Below are 22,644 nucleotides of genomic sequence, written 5' to 3'. Positions count from 1 at the left end.
CCCTTTTTTTAATATACAATTTGCATGTTGCGTGATGTCATTTTAATATTAGTTTTTGTACTATAGCCTAACATTTATTGCAATAATTTGATTTATTCGATCATACATCTGTTTATTTGTCTTGGAAAGTTACATTTATTTGAGAACATGGACTAGCTAAGGCATATTTTTATAAGTTATTTTTCTTTAACAAAAATTAAACTACATGGATCTGATTTGAATGCCATTAGAGATAATAATAATAATAATAATAATAATAATAATAATAATAATAATAATAATAATAATAATAATAATAACATGCAGAAAGCAGTCCTTTTATTTAATTTATTGTAAATATACATTTTACCTGTGGCCCAATTCATTCATCCATTCATTGTTTTATTCTATTGTTAACATCTGATATGAAATATCTGCATATAGATATGGTTTAATATAAATTGTGTGTGTATATATATATATATATATCATTCACCGGAATGTTTGTGAATTGTATTGGTTGTGATAAAACTACTAATGATTAATTATTTTGTAGACAAATTGTCTGTACAGTGACATACAAAATAATTAATCATTAGTAGTTTTATCACAACCAATACAATTCACAAACATTCCGGTGATTGTGAAAAGAAAATGGAAGCTAATACATATTTATTTTTGCAATCATGTGGATCATAGACTGGCCATGTGCTCACAAGATGTATTTCTGTCTTCTTATTTATTTTCATTTGAACTGTTTTCCACTAAATTTAAAAGGAAATTATGTCACTTTATTTTAGTTGTGTTGTACGGCAAATAATCCTTTCTTTTCTTTTTTTTTCTTTTATAGCACAGCATTGCCCAGAATTCCTTGCGCTTTTAAGCACAAAATGCCCGTTCTCGTGGATTAAATTTAAATACAAAGTTAAATTAATTTCTAAAGTCGCATGTAATGCTATTGTGTGTTTAAAATGTTGTTTACCTCGAACGAAGGCGATTAACTTATATCTCTTCAGGCATCTAGCAGGACCACTACGCACGCTGACGATTAGGTCCATGTCTGTCCGGTGTCATTGGTGAATGACCGAAGATGTCTCATAGCAGGTTGTTTGCCCGGTTGCTCTGTAAGTAAAACTAACACGAATGTCATTACTTTTTAAACACATCTCTGTCTTTGCTGTGACGTTGTTCCAGCAGCTATTGTAAACGTAAGAGTAATTGATTGCTCTGTATTTTGATTAAACACACACAGTCAGCTAATGCTAATGCTGTTGTGTTGGGGTTTTCAGCACCCAAACGTAACATTTAACAGTGAACTTATGAACCGGTGACCTTTACTTGTAAACGTGTCTTTTTAAAATTTCTGTAACGTTACTTTGTAATAGTGATGTATGGAAAACGTTGAATAGCAGACTGAAAGGAGCACTATCATTTGATATAACTTAATGCTTATTTATGTTGTAAGGGACAGACTCTGCTACAGTTATGGTCAATATTGCGTATTTCTTCAACTAGGATGACAATGTTCTTTATAAATCTGTTAAACTCGTGTTGACAGTACATGAGGAATATTGTGATTATGTAGGTGTACGGTTGCTTGTATTTCATTGTTTGTGCTTTTTTCTACAATAATAATAATGTAGAAAATCAAAATGGTCAGAGCATTTTATAGTGTCTGTGAAATGGTGTTGACACGTTTGAAACTTGCTTAAACTCTTTCAGTCTTGTGAAATTCAATTGTCTGTCAATAATGGACTTTTTCACTCCAGCTGAACAGAAAGCAGTGTTGACTAACTTCCCTATCAGTCTGATATACTCCATACTGTGCTTTTTCTTAACTGTAAATTGTGATCTTAATTAAATGACAGTGTAATGTAATATGCAGTTATTTCACATCTTTAGGAAGGCAAACAAATTAGTTTTGCCTTTGAGTAGTATGATAGGGTTTTGTATTTTTTGCCATGAAAATAGCCTTAGATGCTGACGTGGCATTAAATTAAACTAATAAATGTAGTCTTTATGCATGAAAATATATACCTACCTTTTACATTTTAGGATTGGGGGGCAGGGCATCTAAAAGATTGAAAACCCCTGGTGTGTGATTGGTTGAAGTGAACTTTAACCTAGAGAAATGTGGATGGATTCTTTAATTCTGTCAGCTGTGATCAATACTATATTTCTTCAAGTTCTGTTTGTCATTCAAGAGTCTAAACTGTTTGATGATCATCACTGATAAACACATTAGAATTTTTGGTGCTTTGCAACTACTGTCATTCCAACAATGTGTCTTATTTCTGAACTATTTGAGGTCGAGGCAGCATGACCTTTGGACATCAGACCAAGTAGGGCATGTATAGAGCAATGTGAAAGAGAAGCCAACAACTTCTTTCGCCTAAACTAAGTTTACTAATGTAGCTACCAAGTTGATATTGCATTTAGTGTGATGCTCATAAATAAACTGCAGGTGTTTTGGACACATAATGAAATGTAATATTTATAGAAACAGCAGCATTTTGTCATGCATACTTCACCAAGAATGTCAAAAAATGTGTATTTATTGATCATTTCTTCTTATGCCACTGCTGTTGTCTTTGTATTTGCAGTGCAGCAGGCTGGAGTGAGACACTGTTATACTGGTAACAGGAATAACCTTTACATCACCAAGAACACTAAGGTCATCTGTCAAGGCTTCACAGGAAAACAGGTGTGTTGCCCCAGACTATGTTCCCCAATACACCCTGCATTTCTGCCCAAATATGTGAAAAGGTTTGGATTCATTTAGTTACTGATTGAAGTGCTGTCTCATTGGCTGTGGGGTACTTGAAAGACGGGAAACTGGCTGAGCAATTACAGGAAATTTTACTGTATTTTGAACTTGATCGTCAAATGTATTGATGCACTGACATTTGTGCAACCGAAAAATTCAATTTCCGCAAACAAATTCAATTTTTATTTTTTTTTATTATTTTTTTTAGTTTTAAAAAGCTGAAATCAGTGACCAGAATTAGCGCTTCTCTGATGTCACATTTTAGCTCTGGTAGCATTTATTTTGAAAAAACTACAACATGTAAACATGCCATCTGTGTGGATGATAGGGCACTTTAAAAAAAAATAATCTTTTAGTCTATGCTGTTTATGCATGAATAAAATTCCACTGAACATTAGGCTATTTATAGCATGTCTACTAATGATGTGCAATTATAAATCATCTGCGACAATATCATAATTGTTATTTTAACAGTGTGCGATATGACATTATTGTGTATATCCCACACCACACACACACTATGTGTAACAAGTTAACAATTTTTGGTTCCCAGAATATTCTGGTTTACTGGGTAGTCTTGTAGATTAGACTAGTGCTTTTAGAGTGCACGCTTTCCCTGCGTGGATGTCTATATTTATATAATTAAATATAGTTAATAAATATCACACAAAGGGCAGTTTTTCTCCAGGTATCAGCATGATGATGATAATATTAATATCAAAAATAGCTCAAAACAAAGCCACAGAACTGTAATTGCTTCTCTAAAAAACACATTGAGGTTTTACCTTACTGAGTGAATCAGCTTTTTGAACAAATCGGTTGAATCAATGATTCAGTGATTAAGATAGATTCAAGGGTTAAAGGGTTAGTTCACCCAAAAATGAAATTTATGTCTTTAATGACTCACCCTAATGTTGTTCCAACCTGTAAGACCTCCGTTCATCTCCAGACACAGTTTAAGATATTTTATATTTAGTCCTAGAGTGTATCTAAGAGTAGGCACACTATACTGTCCATGTCCAGAAAGTGAATAAAAACATCATCATAGTCCATATGTGACATCAGTTAGTTCATTAGAAGCATTGTCTTCTCTTCCGCATTTGTTTTCAAACTTCAAATAAAGATTCAAACGGTCGTGAATCAGCGTATTGATTCATGATTCGGTTCGCCAATGTTACGTGATTTCAGCAGTTTGGCAGTTTGACATGCAATCTGAATCATGAACCAATTTGCTGAACCCTTTAATTCCCCCAAAAATGAAAATGTTGTCATTAATTACGGACTCATGTCGTTCGACACCTGTAAGACCTCCGTTCATCTTTAAAACACAAATGAGGATGTTGTGTCATGACCCATATAAGGCACTAAAGTCGTCGTTAAAAAGTCCATCTCACTACAGAGGTTCTACAATCATTTTATGCAGTGACAAAAAAAAGTTTTTTGTGTGCAAAAAATGTAATAAAAAGATTATAGTTATTAAACAAGTTCTTGTCTTCCGTGTGGGCCTCTGACGGGAACTCAAGAAGCACCACGTCGCTTGCATGAGAATCTGACATAGAGCCAGCGGAAGCATGGAACTCAAGCAGAGGAAGATGCGCCATATCTAAGCTGTTGAATTCTACCATGAGAAATGAATAAGTGCAAGTAAAAGTGCCTTATCAAAGCTGTGAAATGAAGGGCTCTACGTCATATTCTCGCACATGCGTTGTGGTGCTTCGTGAATTCACGTCAGAGGCTTGTTGAATAAAGTTGTTATTTTAATAAAAGAATTTGCGGCCAAAACTATTCTTGTCGTTTCATAAATTTTTTTGTAGAACCACTTTAGTGAGATGGTCTTTTTATGAAATGTATGAAATTGACACAAAAGGTGATGCATGCAAATAAATAGCTTCTTCTTTTTTTTAACTGATAAAAGGAAAAAATGCCCTTAAAAATCTATTTAAATGTTTTGGAAAAGATGTTTTCTGTCACTGCTGTGAACAACACAGAATATGTATATCATAAACTTCAGGAGTCAGCTGTCCTTAACCTGCCAAAGGTACCAACACAATAACATGCTTAGCAAAATATTGTCTAATTATACTTATCGAGAAAATATTGAGAGAGAATTTATTTTTTGTCAGTTTCGCAGACTCCTAGTGCTTACCATCCAAAAATCTTACTTGTTAAGTAAAATGTTACTTTTGATATTCAAAGTCTCAGCAACTGAACTAATATAAAAAAAAAACATTAAATGTTGTTTTGACACTTTTTTATGGTAATTGACATCATGCAACACATTCTGCCAATTAAAAAAAAGCCAAAGTTTTATTTAACCCAAAATATTAAAAAGTGGATAATCAGGTTTTGGAAACTGTGAGCCACAGAACACAGATGAATCTGATGAGGTGGGTGTAAAGCCTGCATGCTCATGAAACCCAAAAAGGCATTTCTAATTTTGGCACATCGTTTTAAGGCTACGGTGGTCAGTCTGTCTTCCTTGTTTGTGATTATGTGGGCTACAACATTTAAATACAAAGTGCTTTTTGATGCCCAAAAAAACCCAAAATAAGTGGGAATATTTTTGAATGTAACCTTTCATGTAGTGTGTAATATAGCTGTTTGTGAATGTAAAATGTCTGTAAAGTTTTTAAGATCAAAGTCCACAACAAATAAAGTTGTCTTCTAAAACGAGTCGTCAACAATTCTATTCTCACTTTTTGTTTCATACCCAAGTAACAATTTTTTCATAATGCCAGCCTATGGTCTACATTGGCTGCCCTCAAACCATGGTTCCATTTGACCGTAAGTGGACTGCGAAGTAGACTTTACATGGTATTCGGCCATCTTAAGTGAGATTCCAATCCAAAGGGAGCGAACATGTTCAGTTCGAAGGGTACTGCAAATGGCACAGGCAAGAAGGGACCATCAATACATCACTTCACAGGAAGTGGAGAGTAAAAATCACCCAACTGTCATTGCGCGTCGCAGCACCTGTCTGAACTAACGATGGAGCAGAGCCGTTAGAGGAGAGTCATTTTTAAACAGCTCTGCGATGGATGAGTTCACGAATGCATGTGAACATTCATAGTTATTATACTAGATTATTTATGAATGGTTATGGCATTAACTGTTACATTTCCATATTATATTTTATGAATATGTAAACCAATTAAGTCTTTAGAAGCAGCTGACAGCTGTATATATATTTTTTAAATGTAAAAAAATATTTTACATTTATTTACCTCAGTAATGTTTGCTATGCAGCTGTGCTTGTAAAAGAAAGAGCACAAGATAAGACCGCTACAAAGACCATTGATTAAAAATACATTTATACATAGTTAACCAACTCAAAATATGTTTTCATATTGGATGACAGGTGCAGCTTCAAATCTGTTAGTCAACAGCCTACAGGTATATGTAAACTAATAAAACTAATGGAGGATGTTTTAATTATATATTTCTAGACCCATACTGTGTGTTTTGTAAATGTATATGCTTATATGATTTTAAATGTGAAAGTAAATGACAATATTAATAATTCATGTTATATCATAATCATTCCAAATGAGCAATTATTGTCAGTGAAGTCCACTTCAGCTGATATACCGTGCTCAGGGAGCAGGGACCCTTTTGAATGGAATGCACCCCATTCGACTCGCCCTCAGAAAACACTGTAGTTGTAGCTGAGGCCTGGAAGAGTTTGGTTTGCGTTGTTGACATGTCGAGAATCCACATCCATGAAGAAAATTAAAGTGTTTTTGACCTTTTGAATACATGTAAACCTACTATAGGAAACCAAAACAACATTAGGAGCCTTTAAATAGCATAATGGGGCACTATACATGTATACAATCCATAATAAAATAAAGAATTTAAAAATATGACATTTAAAGAATATTGTTACACGTGTTGGGTTTTAAATATAACATCCTTTCATGTTTTATATTATTGAATGAGGAGCGACAGACACAATTGTTCTTGACATTTGCCATTAGGCCCTTTATGCTAAATCTGCTGGCTACAGTAGCCAATAACCTTGCTTTTCTCACCCCTTTGATTTATTTCCAATCTCTCATTGCATTTCTCTAACTCTCCTTCACCCTCTTTCAAACGACTCTTTACCATAATAAAGGGTTATTAGATGAAGTTTTAATGAACACTCATTATAATTAGAAGGGTATGAGAAATGACTAGAGTGTCATCTCGGCGTATTAACTTTGCTGTTCGGCTACATAAGCAAACCATAGCTCAAATTAATCGCTATACTGTTAACGGAGGCAGCGTGCAGGAAAAACGGCAAAGTTAGCTCAGCACTTCAGCGTTAATGAAAGCATGAGAACAAATGATGGTAGAAAAGTTGGCAAGGGGACGCTCAGGGGGGAAATGGATCGAAAACGTGCCTGGTTTCCTCATTCTTTCTAATTATATTTAGACCGTTACAGTTGTAGATATTGACATGGTACTGGCGACCCTTACCTTTGGACTTATCTGCGATGATGTTTCAAAATAATTTGTAATAATTAACATGGACATAGCGGGAAAGGGAGGTTAAAGTTTGTGGTTTGCCATTTCCACAGAGTGTTCAAATCTCTAATCATGGGGAAATTGTATTTTACTGATACAGTTTTCTTTTACAGCATTCATTGATTTTAAGTGCTTCACATAATGAAAGTGCATTTGTGAGACTATGTTCTGGGCTGCAGGCAGGGAAATTATATATGTCATGTCCCATATTAGTCTCTTTACATTTAGTCAGTAATTTAATAACAGAGCTAAATGTGAACTGATTTATCCACATACTGAAAGTTTTGCAAAAGCAACCATGTAATTGTGCCTAAAATATGCTATGCATGACCATTACACACAATCATGTTTCTTTTTTTAATGGTTTTGTATTTCAGCAGTGGCACATGTTAGTTATACATAGTTATGTTAGTTTTATTCTGTGCATTTTCATTAGTAAACTGTATTGTGACTAGGTTTTTGTTGTATTTAGGGTCTTTATTTGGTCCAGGATTTTAATTTAATAAAAATTTAATTTAATTTTAGAAGCTCATTTGCTGTACACTGTCTATTATTTCGATACTTTTTTTTGGTCAATTTGTATAAAAAGCCTATTTTCATCCACTCTGACATTTTTTGAACACTTCAGGTAACAACTTTTTTTTTTTCCTTCTGCCTTTGATAAATGCCACATTTGCACTTTGCTCTGACTTGGTCTGGCAGCGGGTTTGCTTTTGAGTTCAGTACAAACGTGAACTCTTTATTAGCAGGTTTTGGAAAAGTGTACATCACCTAAATTGTTGTGCAGGCCGGTCACAAAACTATCAAAAAATTATGCTGCATTAATGGTTAAGATCAAATTAAACAATGATCATGTTTCATTCCGTCTACTGCCAAGATTTGCTGAAGAACAAGTGCTTCAGACATGGCTTAAGGTTTAGTGAACTTTCATACACTTTACTCATATCTTTAGTTCTTTTGGTGTTTGGTATTTGGTGTTTAAGAATAATCGTATTTGCCTGTGAAGTTTGAGTAGATCCGTTTCAACAATTCTTTCGGACAGGGTATAAAATAGTGTGTCTTAGACTTTTTTTTTTTTAGTTTTCACAGTTTTTCATAGTATATCAAGATCTTCTATACTCATAAGGAAACTTAGGTTTTTCTTTTTTCTTTATGACGTGATGCTTTTAATGTTTATACAAGCAGGCTACGCCAAATTCTTCTCTTTCCTTCATTGAAAGATCTCTCTTTTCTCTCTCTGTCTCTAGGGCACCTTTCACAGTCAGCAGTCATTGGACTATGGTTCTCAGTTAGTAGGAGGAGTGTCCCCAGGCAAGGGGGGCAAAACACACCTGGGTCTGCCAGTCTTCAACTCTGTCAAGGAGGTAATGGCCTGTGTGCCTGCTGACAGTCTCCTGTGAGCCGCTGTTACTTTTTGGACAGTTGGTGATTCTCTGAGGGTACTAGGGGCCCTTTAAGGGGACTTATTTAGAGAAAGTACCAACCGTAACAACTGTTAAAGGCCAGAGGCTGTTTGTTTAATCTTTATCAGTTTAAACACTTTCAGATAAAGCCCAACTCCAACTGCAACCGTTTGACCAACTATTTTTGTTGTTCTGTGAATTATTCTTTATTTGTTTTTAGGCTAAAGATGGCACAGGGGCAGAAGCCACTGTGATCTACGTGCCGCCCCCTTTCGCTGCAGCAGCCATCATTGAAGCAATTGACGCAGAGATGCCACTAGCAGTCTGTATCACAGAGGGAATCCCTCAGCAGGACATGGTGCGGGTCAAACACAAGCTGCTCCGCCAGAACAAGACCCGCCTCGTTGGCCCCAACTGTCCCGGTGTCATTAACGTGAGAGCTACATTTGTGCTATTTCTTTTTATGTATCATTATTTGCACCCACACAAAACATAATTCTAACTAACAGAGCATATGCAATGCTGTAGTTAAAGTTGCTGTATGTTTTGAAGAGAAGTCCTATGGTTGAAGTTAGCAAAATTGTAGATTTTGTTTTAACACAAAAAAGACACTTTTTTATTTCCCTATTCAATTTTAAACTCTGCAAAAAATCTATCCAGTTTAAAATCAACCTGAAACACTTTTACAACCCATTTTACATGCGTAATGTGGCAAATGAATCAGGATATTCAACTGCAGGTTCAGGTTGAGACACTGGAATTGTTTGGATTAAGAAAAGTGGTCGGTATACACTACCCTTTAAAAGTTTCTTGACAATTTTTTAAAAAGAATAATAAATACTTTTATTCAGCAAGGGCAGGTTAGAATTTATAAAAAGTGACAGTAAAGACATTTTTAATGTTACCAATTATTTCTATTTTAAATAAATGCTATTACTTTGGACTTTTTGATTCACTAAAGAATCTTAGATTCAGAAATATTAAGCATTGCAACTATTTTCAACATTAATACTAATATGAAATGTATTAAAATATATTGAAATAGAAAACAGTTTTTAACAGGTTTTCCTTATTTTGTGTGTGTGTGTGTGTGTGTGTGTGTGTGTGTGTGTGTGTGTGTGTGTACATGAATACATGCATACATACATGAATACATAACCTTGTATGTATTTATATATAAAACATGTAGAGTAATTGAAAACAAATATTCTCTCCAGACTTCACTTTTGGCCACTACTGTATGTTTGTTGTGGTTAGTGCCACACTAGTGATATATTTAAGAGCCTGCTTACTGTGGACTAAATGAGCCCAAGTCATCACCAGTTTGCCAAAAATGTCCTTATTACTTTAATTCATTCAGTTAGAACATTGATTTGTAGAGAGGGAGAAGTGGTTGAATTTCGTATTAGTTCAGTCACAAAAATAATTCCTTGGTGATCAAGCTTGTATGATTTTATCAACTTCAAATCATCAAAGTCATCAAATCATCATTTTCGTAAAGTGTGTGTGGTCACCTCTCTGCTACCATCTTGTTTCTAACTGGATTAGTAAGTTAACCTCAGACAACAGTATAAAAATAAAAAAAAGCCAGTTCATGACCCAAACTTGGTGTTTTTTTCCCCCTATACTTGCAGCCTGGCGAGTGCAAAATTGGGATCATGCCTGGACACATCCACAAGAAAGGAAGAGTTGGTAAGAGCTCTACTGGATGACACCTGTCTTTATTACAAAGTAAACTCGCTCTGTCATCTTTTCAGAAGAGTTTAACACTGGTGGAGCTCACATGCTGACTGAATAGAATCTTAAAAGATCCTTGAAATGTTCCTCCTGCCTTCACATCATAAAAGAAGAATCAGACAGAGGTCTCGATTCGAAATGGACCCTTTTTAACATGTGGGATTTGTAAGAGTGTCTCACCATGTCAAGGAGGATGATGCATCCTCAAACATGAACTCTGTAACGCAGTGTTCAGACTGCTGAAAAGAGAGTGGTGCAGATAACTTCTCATCAGTGCTCTGTCAAGGAATTTTAAACTGCAGGGCTGTGCCGTCTCAAGTCACATCACTAGACAGATGCCACAGGTTTTTGAGGAGCTTTGAAAAATAGTACTTAGAGATGAGCTGGGTGCCTGTTCCTGTAATAAGCGTTGTGATTTCGTCTATCTGGAAATGGTTCAGCTGAAATTGGCCTTTTCCAGTACTGTTTTCCTATTGAGTTACATTTAACATTTAGTTAAATGTAAATACTTTTTTTGTGCTTATTTAGCAAATCTAGTTGCCCCCTGGTTTCATTGGGCATAAGGAACAGAACTGAGAGCAGCAAAAGTGCACACACAGTTTCTGTCAATCTCATGTCAATCTTGAGTACCTGTAGAGTAGTATTGCATCCTTTATATCTCCGAAAAAGTCTTTAGTTTTATCATATTTATAAAAGACAGATACACTATGCTGCGTCTTACCAAATAAAACCAGAGCAGCTGGAGGTGTATCCTGTGGGCGGAGCTAAAGAGTCACAAGCTATACGTTCATGTTGTTTACTTGATGTGTGCTTACACACCGATAGCCAACAACACACAGACATTTGAAGCAGTATTACTCACCGTCTGCGGTTCCAAAGCTTGACCGTGAACCTTTATTGTTTGGAACGCTCCATCTTTCAGCATTATACGATCTGAAAATCGGGAGTTGAACTGGGCCTTGTTTATAAAACAGTCATCGCTGAAATGCAGGGAACAAACAAACACACAAACTCTCCACTGTCCCCTTAACGCTGGGTTCTTTGGGAAGCTGAGCAGGGTTGTCTTGTCCTGACAAAAAAAAAAAAACACACTTCTTTGGTAATACTGTTGATTTTGTGAAGTCCTTTCAAAAGGTGAAATTCCACCCTTGTTGACGTCGCGTAGGTCCATTCTCGAAAAAGAAAAAAAAAGAAAAGAACAAAAAAACACTTTCTGAAACTTGTGAGAAACTGCGGGGGATATTTTTGGCACAGATATACTCAAACTATCAAACTTATTTTTTGAAACTTTCTCCATGTTTAGCATGGGAATCCAAGTCTTAAACAGAGTAAAAAACTCAGAATATATGAAATAGCAATACATTTTTTACATTTTGCTCTCTAGAATATTGTGGAGACAGGAAATTGCACTCTTAACCCTTAAATGCATGACTGTTTCCCCAAACATTCTTGGCGACCAGGATCTATATTTAATAGGATAGATCTCTACCTGTTGCGACAATGTATAGAAACTCCTGATGTTAGAGTAACAATTACAGAATAATAAAATAAAACATATTTCATTATCTTTTGGAGCTTTGAAGGATTCAGTTTGAGCAGATGTTTTATACCATCATCATATGTCTTCGTCAGAGCTTGTTTACCAGTACATTCAGTATCTGACTCATATTCGCGATCTCATGCATATTCTCCAAACTCATTTTCAGCTGCTTCAAAATCAATATTTTGATCACTGACAGCTGCTTGAGCTCGTCCATCATCAAGTGACATTGACACTAATATTCGATTGTGTTTAGTACTTGCTCTCTGCTGTAAATCACTGAGCCATTTCAAATTTTGCAGATTATAATAATTATTATTTGATGTCGGTGGTAACTCAGTGAAACGTCACTTCATCATTCCATATCAGACATTGCCGCCTTGTGGAATAAAGGTGAATTGTACCTATTTTGTCATTATAGATTAATTTTACCCTGACAAGCCAGACCCACATCAAGATGTTTGGTCTGGAAACTCACCATTGACAGGGCTCAAATCCGAGGGGCGGGTTAAACTGTTGTCTTTCAAGCTTCCTCTGCACACGATAGGATAGCGCTAAAACCAACCAGAGCAACGAAGGTGAAAAGGAGCTCGTTAAACATTCGCCATATCCGGTCGGCAAAACTCTGAACACATCTTCCCTTTTTAAGAATGACTTCAGTGCCGTTCTTTTTTCATTTCTCAAAGAAAAGCTTAACTCAAAGTCTTCCAGAGTCACGGTCAAAGCTGATAGCCCACCGTTCGCCAGGTTCTGTGTTTACTAGAAGCACGCAAACGCAACTCGGCCGTCGTCATTATGGCCTCTATAAACAATGTGATTGGCCCGACAAGAGTTTGGGGATTACAGCTCAGAATGGTATTGAGAGTTGCTAGACGACACTTGCGGGCAGATTAGATGTGCTGCCGCTAGGGTGCGTCTAGATTTCTAGGCTAGATTAATTTATCATTGTGGGAAAAAAATAGACGTATAGTCTTACACACCGTAGGTCATTAGCGACCCTATACAATTTTGACAAAATACGAGTGGAAAACAGCCATTTAAATATATTTTTTTTTTTTTCTTGTTATGTTGTGTATTTAAGTATTCCTCAATCAATGTATTGTGTATTTTAGTATATTAGGAGACCCTTTTAATTGTGTATTTTAGTATTCCTCAATCAATGTATTGATTGAGGAATACTAAGAAGGTTGATGTCTAACTTAAAAAATTAATGAGGAGGAGGGTAGTGAATGACGTCTATTATGATTGCATAATACTGTCGTGTTTAATGTTATTTAGTTTTTTTTTTCTTGTGATAATGTATGTTTACATGGAAATAAAAACATGTTTCTTCTAAGAGTGTATGATCTACATAACACGTGATCAATGGGGAGGAAAGTAGAGACTCACACTGTGATGTATTAGATTTAGGGCCGTCAGCTAATTACATTATGTACCTATTAATTGATCATATTTTGAACCTGCGCAAATTTAAATTGTTACTGAAGTGTTTTTTTTATTATCTGATATTTAGTTGGCACTAACTTAATATGTTCAATTAACAAAATAAATTACATTATAAATTTGCAATTTATCTTCATCTTGCTCTGTTCTTCTCTTTTTTTTTCTCAGGTATTGTATCTAGATCGGGCACTCTTACATATGAAGCTGTACATCAGACAACCCAAGTGGGTCTGGGCCAGTCGCTGTGCATTGGTATTGCAAACTAGCCATCGGTCATTATTATAAATCTACCGAATGTGTTTAGTGCAGAGAGGTCTTTGAATAAAGTGTCTTTTCTTTCAGGTATTGGTGGAGACCCTTTTAATGGCACTAACTTCATTGACTGCCTGGAGGTGTTCTTGAAGGACCCAAAAACTGAAGGCATCATTCTGATTGGAGAGATTGGAGGAGATGCAGAAGAGAATGCGGCAGAGTACTTGAAACAGCACAACTCTGTAAGCTGCTTCGAATGTTCACACATAACACAAGGCTGTCTTTGTGCTTTCCAACTTTTTCTACAACTTCTAAGTTGGTTAACTTACAGAAAATGTGTTTGATTTTATTTTTATATTATTTTATTTTATTTTTGAGGCCAAATTTTTTTAGTGAAATTAAATGCACATTAAATATACAGGTAAAGTTAAAGCAATAGTTCGCCCCCAAATTGACCTACTTACTTAATCTTGATTCATCATTTACTCACCCTCATGTTATTCCAATTCCCATTTACTTCCTTCTGTCAGTCAAAAAGGAAATGTTAGACAGGATGGTTTTTTTTCAATCCATCATCATTGAATAGAGACTAGGGGCTGCCAATCTCCAAAATGACAAAAAAACATGATAAAAAATAATTCAAATGACTTTTTCACTATACCCTAAATCTTCTGAAGCCATATTATAGTTTTATGTGAGGCATAGGGCAACTTTTTTGTTGTAATTGATTTAACCATTTCCTCCACAGCAGTGCAGTTCAAATATTCATATATTCAAATGCAACATGTCATGCTCTTTTATGAGACAGAACAACTGATGATGTTTGGCATCATTAACATTAGATAGCATATTTAAACACATGCAAATTAAGTTTGATATTTCTGTCTGTTCATCACAGAAAGCTATTTAATTAATTCAAAAGACTTGAAATATGATGCAGATTCATTCATTTCATTTTTTGTGAACTGTGGATTGAAGATCTTCCACACACACACTCAAACTCAGATATGCATTTATGAATCGTTTTTGACCCATGAATCGGTGCATATTTTTTTTCTTAGCCCTTGGGAAGTACACAGTGTTTTTCATCTTCTGGATATTGGCAGCTTTCTCCAACAAACATGAATCCTCACCACACATGGAGCTCCTCTATCCTCGCTGACAGGAGCTACTCGCCCCTGAGCTCACATTGTTTCTGTGAATGAGAAAACAGCCTCCAGCTGCTCTTTGATCTGTTTTGGCTGTGAAGGAAAATCTACAGAGTTTTCACTGCGATCTTTGGACCAGCCAGACTAGATTTCACTTGCAGTCAAAAACCTCCCCCACTCCTAACAGAGCTTCAGCTTGTTGTCATTTAAGCATGTCATATTTATTCCTCCAGTCTGAGAGTCATCGAGAGAGCTGATGCATTAGCAAGTCTCTTGCATTGGGAGGATTGTTCTCTGTGATGTAAAAAAAACACACAAAAAAACAAGTGTTTGCATAAAGAATACTCATGGAATATTTTCAGCCTTGCTGATTGTGCCAAATTGCGTACAGCAAACTGACACACAAAAGTCCATTTTCTTAAGAGGGACTCAGACATCCAGACGCGATTCAGATGGAACTCAAGTTTGAAAGTGAGGCAGTGGAGGGGTACGGTAATTCCAGGAAAATCAAGCAAGTCGCTCTGAATATGTTAACTGCACGTACAAGTGCATCATTTAGTGCTTGGGTGTTCAAAGAACCTCTTCTCCATCCTGTGAATCAGACTGTTAAAGTGCTCGTTTTTATTGTTGCCACATTTGAATTGAACTGAAATGGCGACATGTCAACCTGCAATTTTAAGCATTGTTGAGATGTTTCACAGTTGCAGAAACCATTAAAGGTTTTTGTGTACTTGGAGAAAAGCGAGCATGTAGTTCTTTGTGCAACATTAGCACTGTGAAACGTTCTGCTTTTCCGGCCTGTCAATTAAATTAGTGGGAGAATTGAATTATTCCTCGCCGACTAGTTGCGGATTGTATGAAATTGGTCCTTTCAGGTAAACTTTTCTCATTACCTCAACAAGGTAGTTTTTAAGCGAATGCTCCAAAAGTGGCCTTGGCCATGAATAATGGAGATCAATACGTGGTCATGCTACATTTCATGCAGTGGATTCAGCCTTGGGAGAAGCATTTGGCAGTTATGAAATTTTCACTCTGTGCCACTGTTAACAAGACCTGAATTGATCAGACTGTTAAACACATGCCGGTCTCATTAAGAAGTGCGGACAGGGATGATGCATCAGGTTTTAGGCGGTAATGAAAGCGGCGATCCATATATGAGCTTGTAAACTATTAGCTCTAGAAAAAGTCATGTCAGATTTATGTTGTTGTATGAACCCTTTTAGACTGGCTTAGGAAAAACGTCTGTTTTTCTTTTGAAACAATTCTTGTGACAAAGGGCTCATGGTCCAATCCCATAATGTCACAACACATTAAAACGCCCCCACACTTCCTGTTGGATCCATATCAGGCACTTGCTTTTTATTAGCTGCGGTGGCATTGTGCAAATAATGGCGTGAGCACCCTGTTTTCCTCTTTTCTGTTAATTTATCAACTCCCTACACGCATGCACTAGTAAGTCGTTGTGTCAGAATTGCCAAGGCAAACAGCAAAATTGCTTTTCAGCCAAATTAGCATATTGATATGAATATTCCTCTCAAGTGCTTGTCAGCTATATGCTTGTTTTTGCTTATTGCTTACATTTGTCACCTAGGGAATGTTGCCCATTAAGATCCACTTGCAGTCCACAGTCACCGTGACAATATTGGAAGCTGCTGACTGATCGAAAGGAAGCTTTCCGGTGGTTAACATGGAAACCTGACACATTCTGTTTTCTGCACATGTCCGTTGCATATCTCCATCTATTTTTATGTAAAAAATACATTCAATTTGTACACTTCTCAAGGGATATCTCATCCTAAAATGACAATTCCATCATTATTTTCTCACCTACATGTGGCTGCATGTACGCTGTTTTTCTGTGGAACACAAAGATTATTCTTTAAGAATGTTCACAACAAGTAAATAATGAAAGAATTTTGGTGCTTTGGATGTACCGTATTACTCCTGTAACTGCTAAATCAAGCTCAAAGTTGGGTCGACTAGGGAGTATCTAAGAAAGTCATCGTCATTCAACAAAAAAGGAGAACAAAATGAAAGGATGGTGTTCCACTCCAGCATTCTCTTCAAGGTTTTGTGCATGAGCAAAATATAATTACCTCATTTTCGTAATCTTGCCAGATTAGGCTTTAGTCTGCAGTCGGCTGCACGAACATGAACAGCTTGAGCAGAGCTTGAGCTTTGAACCAAAGACGGCTCCTGTGGAGCGTTATAATGTTAGCGCTAGTTGAAGATTATCAAGTATTAAGTTAGACTGTCTTTGACTGGCGGTCACATTCATTTCATCGTCTCTACCTCAAGTTTTCAATCCCATTTAAAGTTTTTAGTGAAAGCAAAAATTGCCTGAAGTTTAGGATCCTAATGAGCACGTATGAATTAGTGCTGGCTTAGTTTGAGCCCAAGTAGGTCTATAATACCGTAGAAAATGAGCCATTAGCATTCCTATTGATCTTGATGGCAATAGCTCAGCTGCCACAGGAACACCCAGAAATATACAATGGTAAAATGTCTTAGTATCTCATATATCTTCAAATATCTTCATCCTTTCTAAGAGGAGCTGTCAAAATGGCCCACACAGATGAGATTACGACAACCCACATCCCACTCTGCAATTATGATGTCATTCATGAGGACAGAATATGGTGGGAACAAGGCAAAAACTGCCTGGGCATGATGGTCCTTCAGCAATGGCAGTTAATTGGCATGGACATGACAAATTACCTTCCATGAAAGTGAGATTGTATTAAATGACAGACTCTAACCACTGTCTGCCCATCTGCTTACTCCCACACAAGCTATTAGATGCCTTGATCAGCCTCCCTTTTAAATGCCAATTTAGAGCACAGGATGTGCTGTCTAAAAGCCCCTGCACTTATCTTTATTTACCAGTCTATTAAAAGAGACTCACCACCTGTAAATGTCTGAAAACATTATTCTTTTAGGCCTTATTTAGCATCACTATGATGTCCATAGTTATTTTTATGGATACCCATAATGCAGTGGTCAAACAAAAACATTTTTACTGTACATTGTGCAACACAAGATTAACATGGATTAACAAGTTTCATTAACAAGATTAACAAGTTTCATAAAAGAAGTCTCACTAGGGCTGTATTTATTTCAGTAATTTCAAGAATCATTTCTTATTATTATCAGTGTTGAAAACTAAGTTCTGTAGGGGAAATGGAAAAATGTATGAGAAACTTTAGGTTTAATGGTAAAAGCACTAAAATATACTTTTTCCTCAACTAATATTGTTTTTTCACATAAGTTTTGCGAGCAAGCGCAACGTTTCTTGGGGGAACACAAATGTTTTACTTCACGAAATGCAAAAGTTTTGAGTGAACAAAACACATCTCACCAGGTAAGGTGAAAGTAACTTTTGCAAGTAAATGCTAACTTTCTTGGAGGAACGCAAAAGTTTTGCTAGCAAACAGAATGTTTTTTTTAGGGGAAGAGTGAATGTTTCAAGTGAACGCAATGTTTCACAGGGAACATAAAAGTTTTAAAAGTGTACTGGGGGAAGACAAACTCAAGTATTCATTTAATTAAAATGGTCTTTTAACTTTTTAGGGTGCCAATGCTAAGCCAGTGGTGTCGTTCATTGCTGGCCTGACAGCCCCTCCTGGAAGGAGAATGGGGCACGCAGGAGCCATCATTGCCGGAGGCAAGGGGGGTGCCAAAGAAAAGATCTCCGCCCTGCAGTCGGCTGGAGTTGTCGTCAGCATGTCTCCGGCTCAGCTGGGCAGCACCATATTCAAGGTGAGAGCGTTTCTCTCAGTGTGAGCTGTATCTCAGAGGCAGAGTCGCCACAGAGCTGCAAACTCAAACATGCTGAGAGTGAGCCATTAAAGACATTCTTTTTATAAAAAAACAAAAATTTTCGTTTTTTTATTTTAGTTTGAAGCCTTACAGTGAGGTCAGCTTGCCGAGAACTCTTTTTAAAGTAGATTTATTGTTTCGTGCGGCTCTGGGAAGTTCACTGTTCTGTGGGCTAAACTGTTGACTAATATAAAGGGCCCTCTTAGAAAATCACAGCAGTTTTTACCGTAAGAGATTCAATAGACAGCTACACCGCAAGAGAGAAAATGAACAAAGCTCCATTTATATTGGCGAGTTAGCAGCTTTGCCTCTTTATCTCAATTTATCACAGCCAGCGCTTTTAACAAGATGTATAAAAAGTGAAAGCGTGTATTACACTCATTCATCATTTTACCCTTTCATTATCAGCGCTAACAAACGCTCTTTCCTCCGCATCAATACCATTTTCTTTCCTCTTCCACCACACCCCTGGATTCTAATTTGTAATCATTGGAAGTAATGATGAAAAACACTCTGGCTGGTTGTTAATTTTGCAGCCCTTTGTGTTCATACGTCAGTGTTTATCTCATTGGCGATTTAATAATGATGACCCATACACACGTCTCAAAGTTGAGTGTGTTTCTCTTCACTTACGATGTCCCAAATCTGTATATTAACCCTTTATTTCAGTGTCTCTCATTATTCCTTGTGTTTATGCTTGGATGATATAGCCAAGTAAAATATGTCACCTTTTCTGCATTGGCATTATTTTGATCAAACCAAATTTAAAATGACTTCATTTCAAACCATGTTTTCTTTTAGAGAACAAAAAATAACAATTAGATGCACACCACTGTTGAAATTTGAGGTCAGTAAGATTTTGATACTTTTATTCAGCAAGGATGCATTATGTTGATCAAAAAAGGCAGTAAAGATATTAATAATGTTACAAAATATTTCTATTTCTCATAAATACTTTTCTTTTGAGCTTTATATTCATGAAAGAATCCTGAAAGAATGTAGCATGGTTTTCAGAAATAATTAATCTGCACAAACATTTTCAACATTGATAATAAGAAATGTTAATTGAGCAGCAAATCAGCTTATTACTATGATTTCTGAAGGATCATGTGACACTGGCGTAATGATGCTGAAAATTCAGCTTTACCATCATATTTGTGAAATTATATTTCACAATATTACTCTTTTAAAAACTATATTATTGTTTTTTTTTAAATGACAAGAAATACAGATCCCAAACTTTTCAACTTTATTTTTTATGTTTATATAAAGTTATACATTTTCAAATTTGAACAATATTGACATTATAAAGAGTAAAAAATGCCAGATCTTTCTCTAAAGATTTGAGAGTGATGATAAAAACAAACCTTTTATTCAGTGTTTTAAATCTTGAGGTAAATGGACAATTTTAACTGATTTATGGAAATGTATCAAAAATCTATTAATCCCAAAAAACTTTTTTGCAAAGTATCTCTCTTAAAGCTCAATAGTTTTAAAGAGATGTAATGACTAAATAATGGCTGTTTTAAATCTATTTTCATGATGACTTTAAATCCTTTAACATTTATCCAAAGCTCTTTCCAAATAAATTGTGAATATTCTGTAAATCACCTGTTGTACTACTGCATACAACACAGGAAAATACTATTCATTCTCCCCTTCGTTTACCCTCTCTTTACTAATGATGTAATCACACCAAATACTTAATTTCTTACTCGAGGCCATTTCCTGCAATATTAGCATGAAGGAGAAAATGCACTACTTGACCATTAGATGGCAGTAGAGCTTCAAGTATTTTCACAGAAGGACCCGAGCATCTTTGTTTCTAAAACATGACATTTGCATAAGGGAATTCTCTCTGAAATGCACCATTCCGTCACCCTTAGTTGAGGAAAATGCATTTTCAAAAGCACAATGCATCACCCTGTAGCTGTATGCCTTTGTAAATTAACTATGTAAATAGCTATTCCTGACTGGAACCGTCTACATTTGTCTTTGTATCATACAATGCGTTTCTCACAGCTTTATGTGTTTACCCAGAGCTTTTCTTTTTCCTGTGCGATTAACCTTTTATATGGCCTCAAATCCTGAGATTCACAGAGCTATCTCCTGTTTAATGCAGATAGCTTTCCAGCAGTTGGAACTTACTCATATGAACATACAAATATATGCCATAGATACCTAAAGAATACAGCCACACACAATTTAAACAAAGACATTAAAGAAACTCGCAAATTAAAGATTTATTGCAACAGGCAATGCCAAAACAGAGTGGCGTTTGATCTTAATATGTGAAAAATATCAAAACATTCGAGACATGTTCAAACCTGCGTGATTTCCTTTCTTGTGTGGAGCACAAAAAGAATGTTTTGTCCCCGGTCCTTTTTTATTTTATGGAAAAGAGTAAGAGTAGCAAGGATGGATGGATGGATGGATGGATGGATGGATGGATGGATTTTGGTGAACACTGCAAAGGATGATGTTCATTAAAGGGATAGTTCACCCAAAAATGAAAATCACCCCATGATTTACTCGCCCTCAAGCCATCCTAGGTGTATGACATTCTTCTTTCAGACAAATACAATCCAAGATATATTAAAAATGTCATGGCTCTTCCCAGCTTTATAATGGCAGTGAAAGGAGGACGAAATTTTGAAACTCAAAAAAATCCATCCATCCATCATAATCCATCATGTTTATGATGGGATGGATCGTCTATTTGGGCTTCAAAATCTTTAAAATCGTCCTCCGTTTACTGCCATTTATAAAGCTTGGATGAGCCAGGACATTTTATTTTCTTTCATTTTTTTTCATTTTTGGGTAAACTATCCATTTAATACTCTAAACACTGATAACATACTTTGTCGTTTTCAATCACAAGCAATATGGTGGAGAATGAGATCTGTGTTTGGGTTTATTACTGTTCATCACTGAAGCAGATTTGTTCACACAAACAGCAGAAGTGGCTCATGAAGAAACACAGACTGGCTGTATGACGCTTTAATTTGGACATTCTCTTTTTGTGTTCCATGAAATAAATAGTTAAACAGGTTACATTTTTAAGGTGAACTATCTTTTAAATTAGTTCAATATATTTTTTCTTTTTGTTTTAATAATAATAAAACCTTAAATTCATTTACAGTGATTTAGATCGTAGAATCGGCACATAAAACAATTAAAGGTGCAGTGTGTATATTTTAGCGGCATCTAGCGGTGAAGTTGCAAATTGCAGCCGCTCACCCCTCTCTTTCGAAGCACATGGAGAAGCTACGGAGGCTGACACATGACAAATATGTGGTCTAAGACAGCAGAGAGTGACTAGCGCTCTGTAGAGCAGTTTGTCCGTTTAGGGCTACTGTAGAAACATGGCGGCGCAAATTGGCGACTTCACTGTAAGTTGACCCGTGGTGTATGTAAATACAAATGACTCATTCAGAGGTTATAAAAACATAATGGTACATTATGTAAGGGATCTATATACCACTGAAAACAGGTATGTATATAATATAGCATTTCTGTCAATAGATCCTCTTACATACTACAGACTGCACCTTTAATGTTGCTTTTCTCTTTTCATCCCTGTCTTTTGTCTCCCTCCATTTTCCTTGTTTAATCCACCTTATTTATTTTCTCTATTGATTATTTGAGCCCTTTTAACAGTATAATAGTAAGTGTTAGCAATCACAGCAGTAAACTTTGGTGACTCGCACAAACTAACTGCATAACAGACCCCTGCTACGGGCATATTCGAGGCAGACCCTGCTCTCGCCGCCCTTGCTGATCATGTTTGTTTGACCCCTGTTTGCACTTCCCTGTTCCCTGCAGGAGTTTGAGAAGAGGAGGATGTTGTAACATGTTAGAGGGAGTGTAAGAAACAGACTGCCCTCCCTGCCTTAGGACCTTCATCCCTGCTGGAGACCAGCACCTTCCTCCAGGCTCAACCGTGCACACACTTTGTGTTTTCAGCTGATTCTATGAATACATGTTCCTTATTTGCACCAGAGGAAATAAAAACAATTCAAAATCCATCACAGCCTTTGTCTTAGAAGT

General features: G+C 36.2%; 1 protein-coding gene across 1 annotated transcript; it reads left to right on the top strand.

Annotated features, from left to right (window-relative positions):
• Positions 1-965: 965 nt before the first annotated feature.
• Positions 966-22,622, top strand: suclg1 (succinate-CoA ligase GDP/ADP-forming subunit alph). The gene is made up of 9 exons (XM_067441166.1): positions 966-1,103; positions 2,583-2,683; positions 8,500-8,616; positions 8,876-9,088; positions 10,290-10,347; positions 13,544-13,627; positions 13,718-13,869; positions 18,346-18,534; positions 22,420-22,622. The coding sequence occupies exons 1-9, from the start codon at positions 1,070-1,072 to the stop codon at positions 22,444-22,446; spliced, it is 975 nt and encodes a 324-aa protein (XP_067297267.1). The 5' UTR covers positions 966-1,069; the 3' UTR covers positions 22,447-22,622.
• The last annotated feature ends 22 nt before the right edge of the window (positions 22,623-22,644 follow it).

This window comes from Pseudorasbora parva, chromosome 4, assembly GCF_024679245.1.
Source record: "Pseudorasbora parva isolate DD20220531a chromosome 4, ASM2467924v1, whole genome shotgun sequence".
NCBI lineage: Eukaryota > Metazoa > Chordata > Actinopteri > Cypriniformes > Gobionidae > Pseudorasbora > Pseudorasbora parva.
The sequence above is the reverse complement of the archived record's forward strand: the minus strand, read 5'-3'. Positions and strand labels throughout refer to the sequence as shown.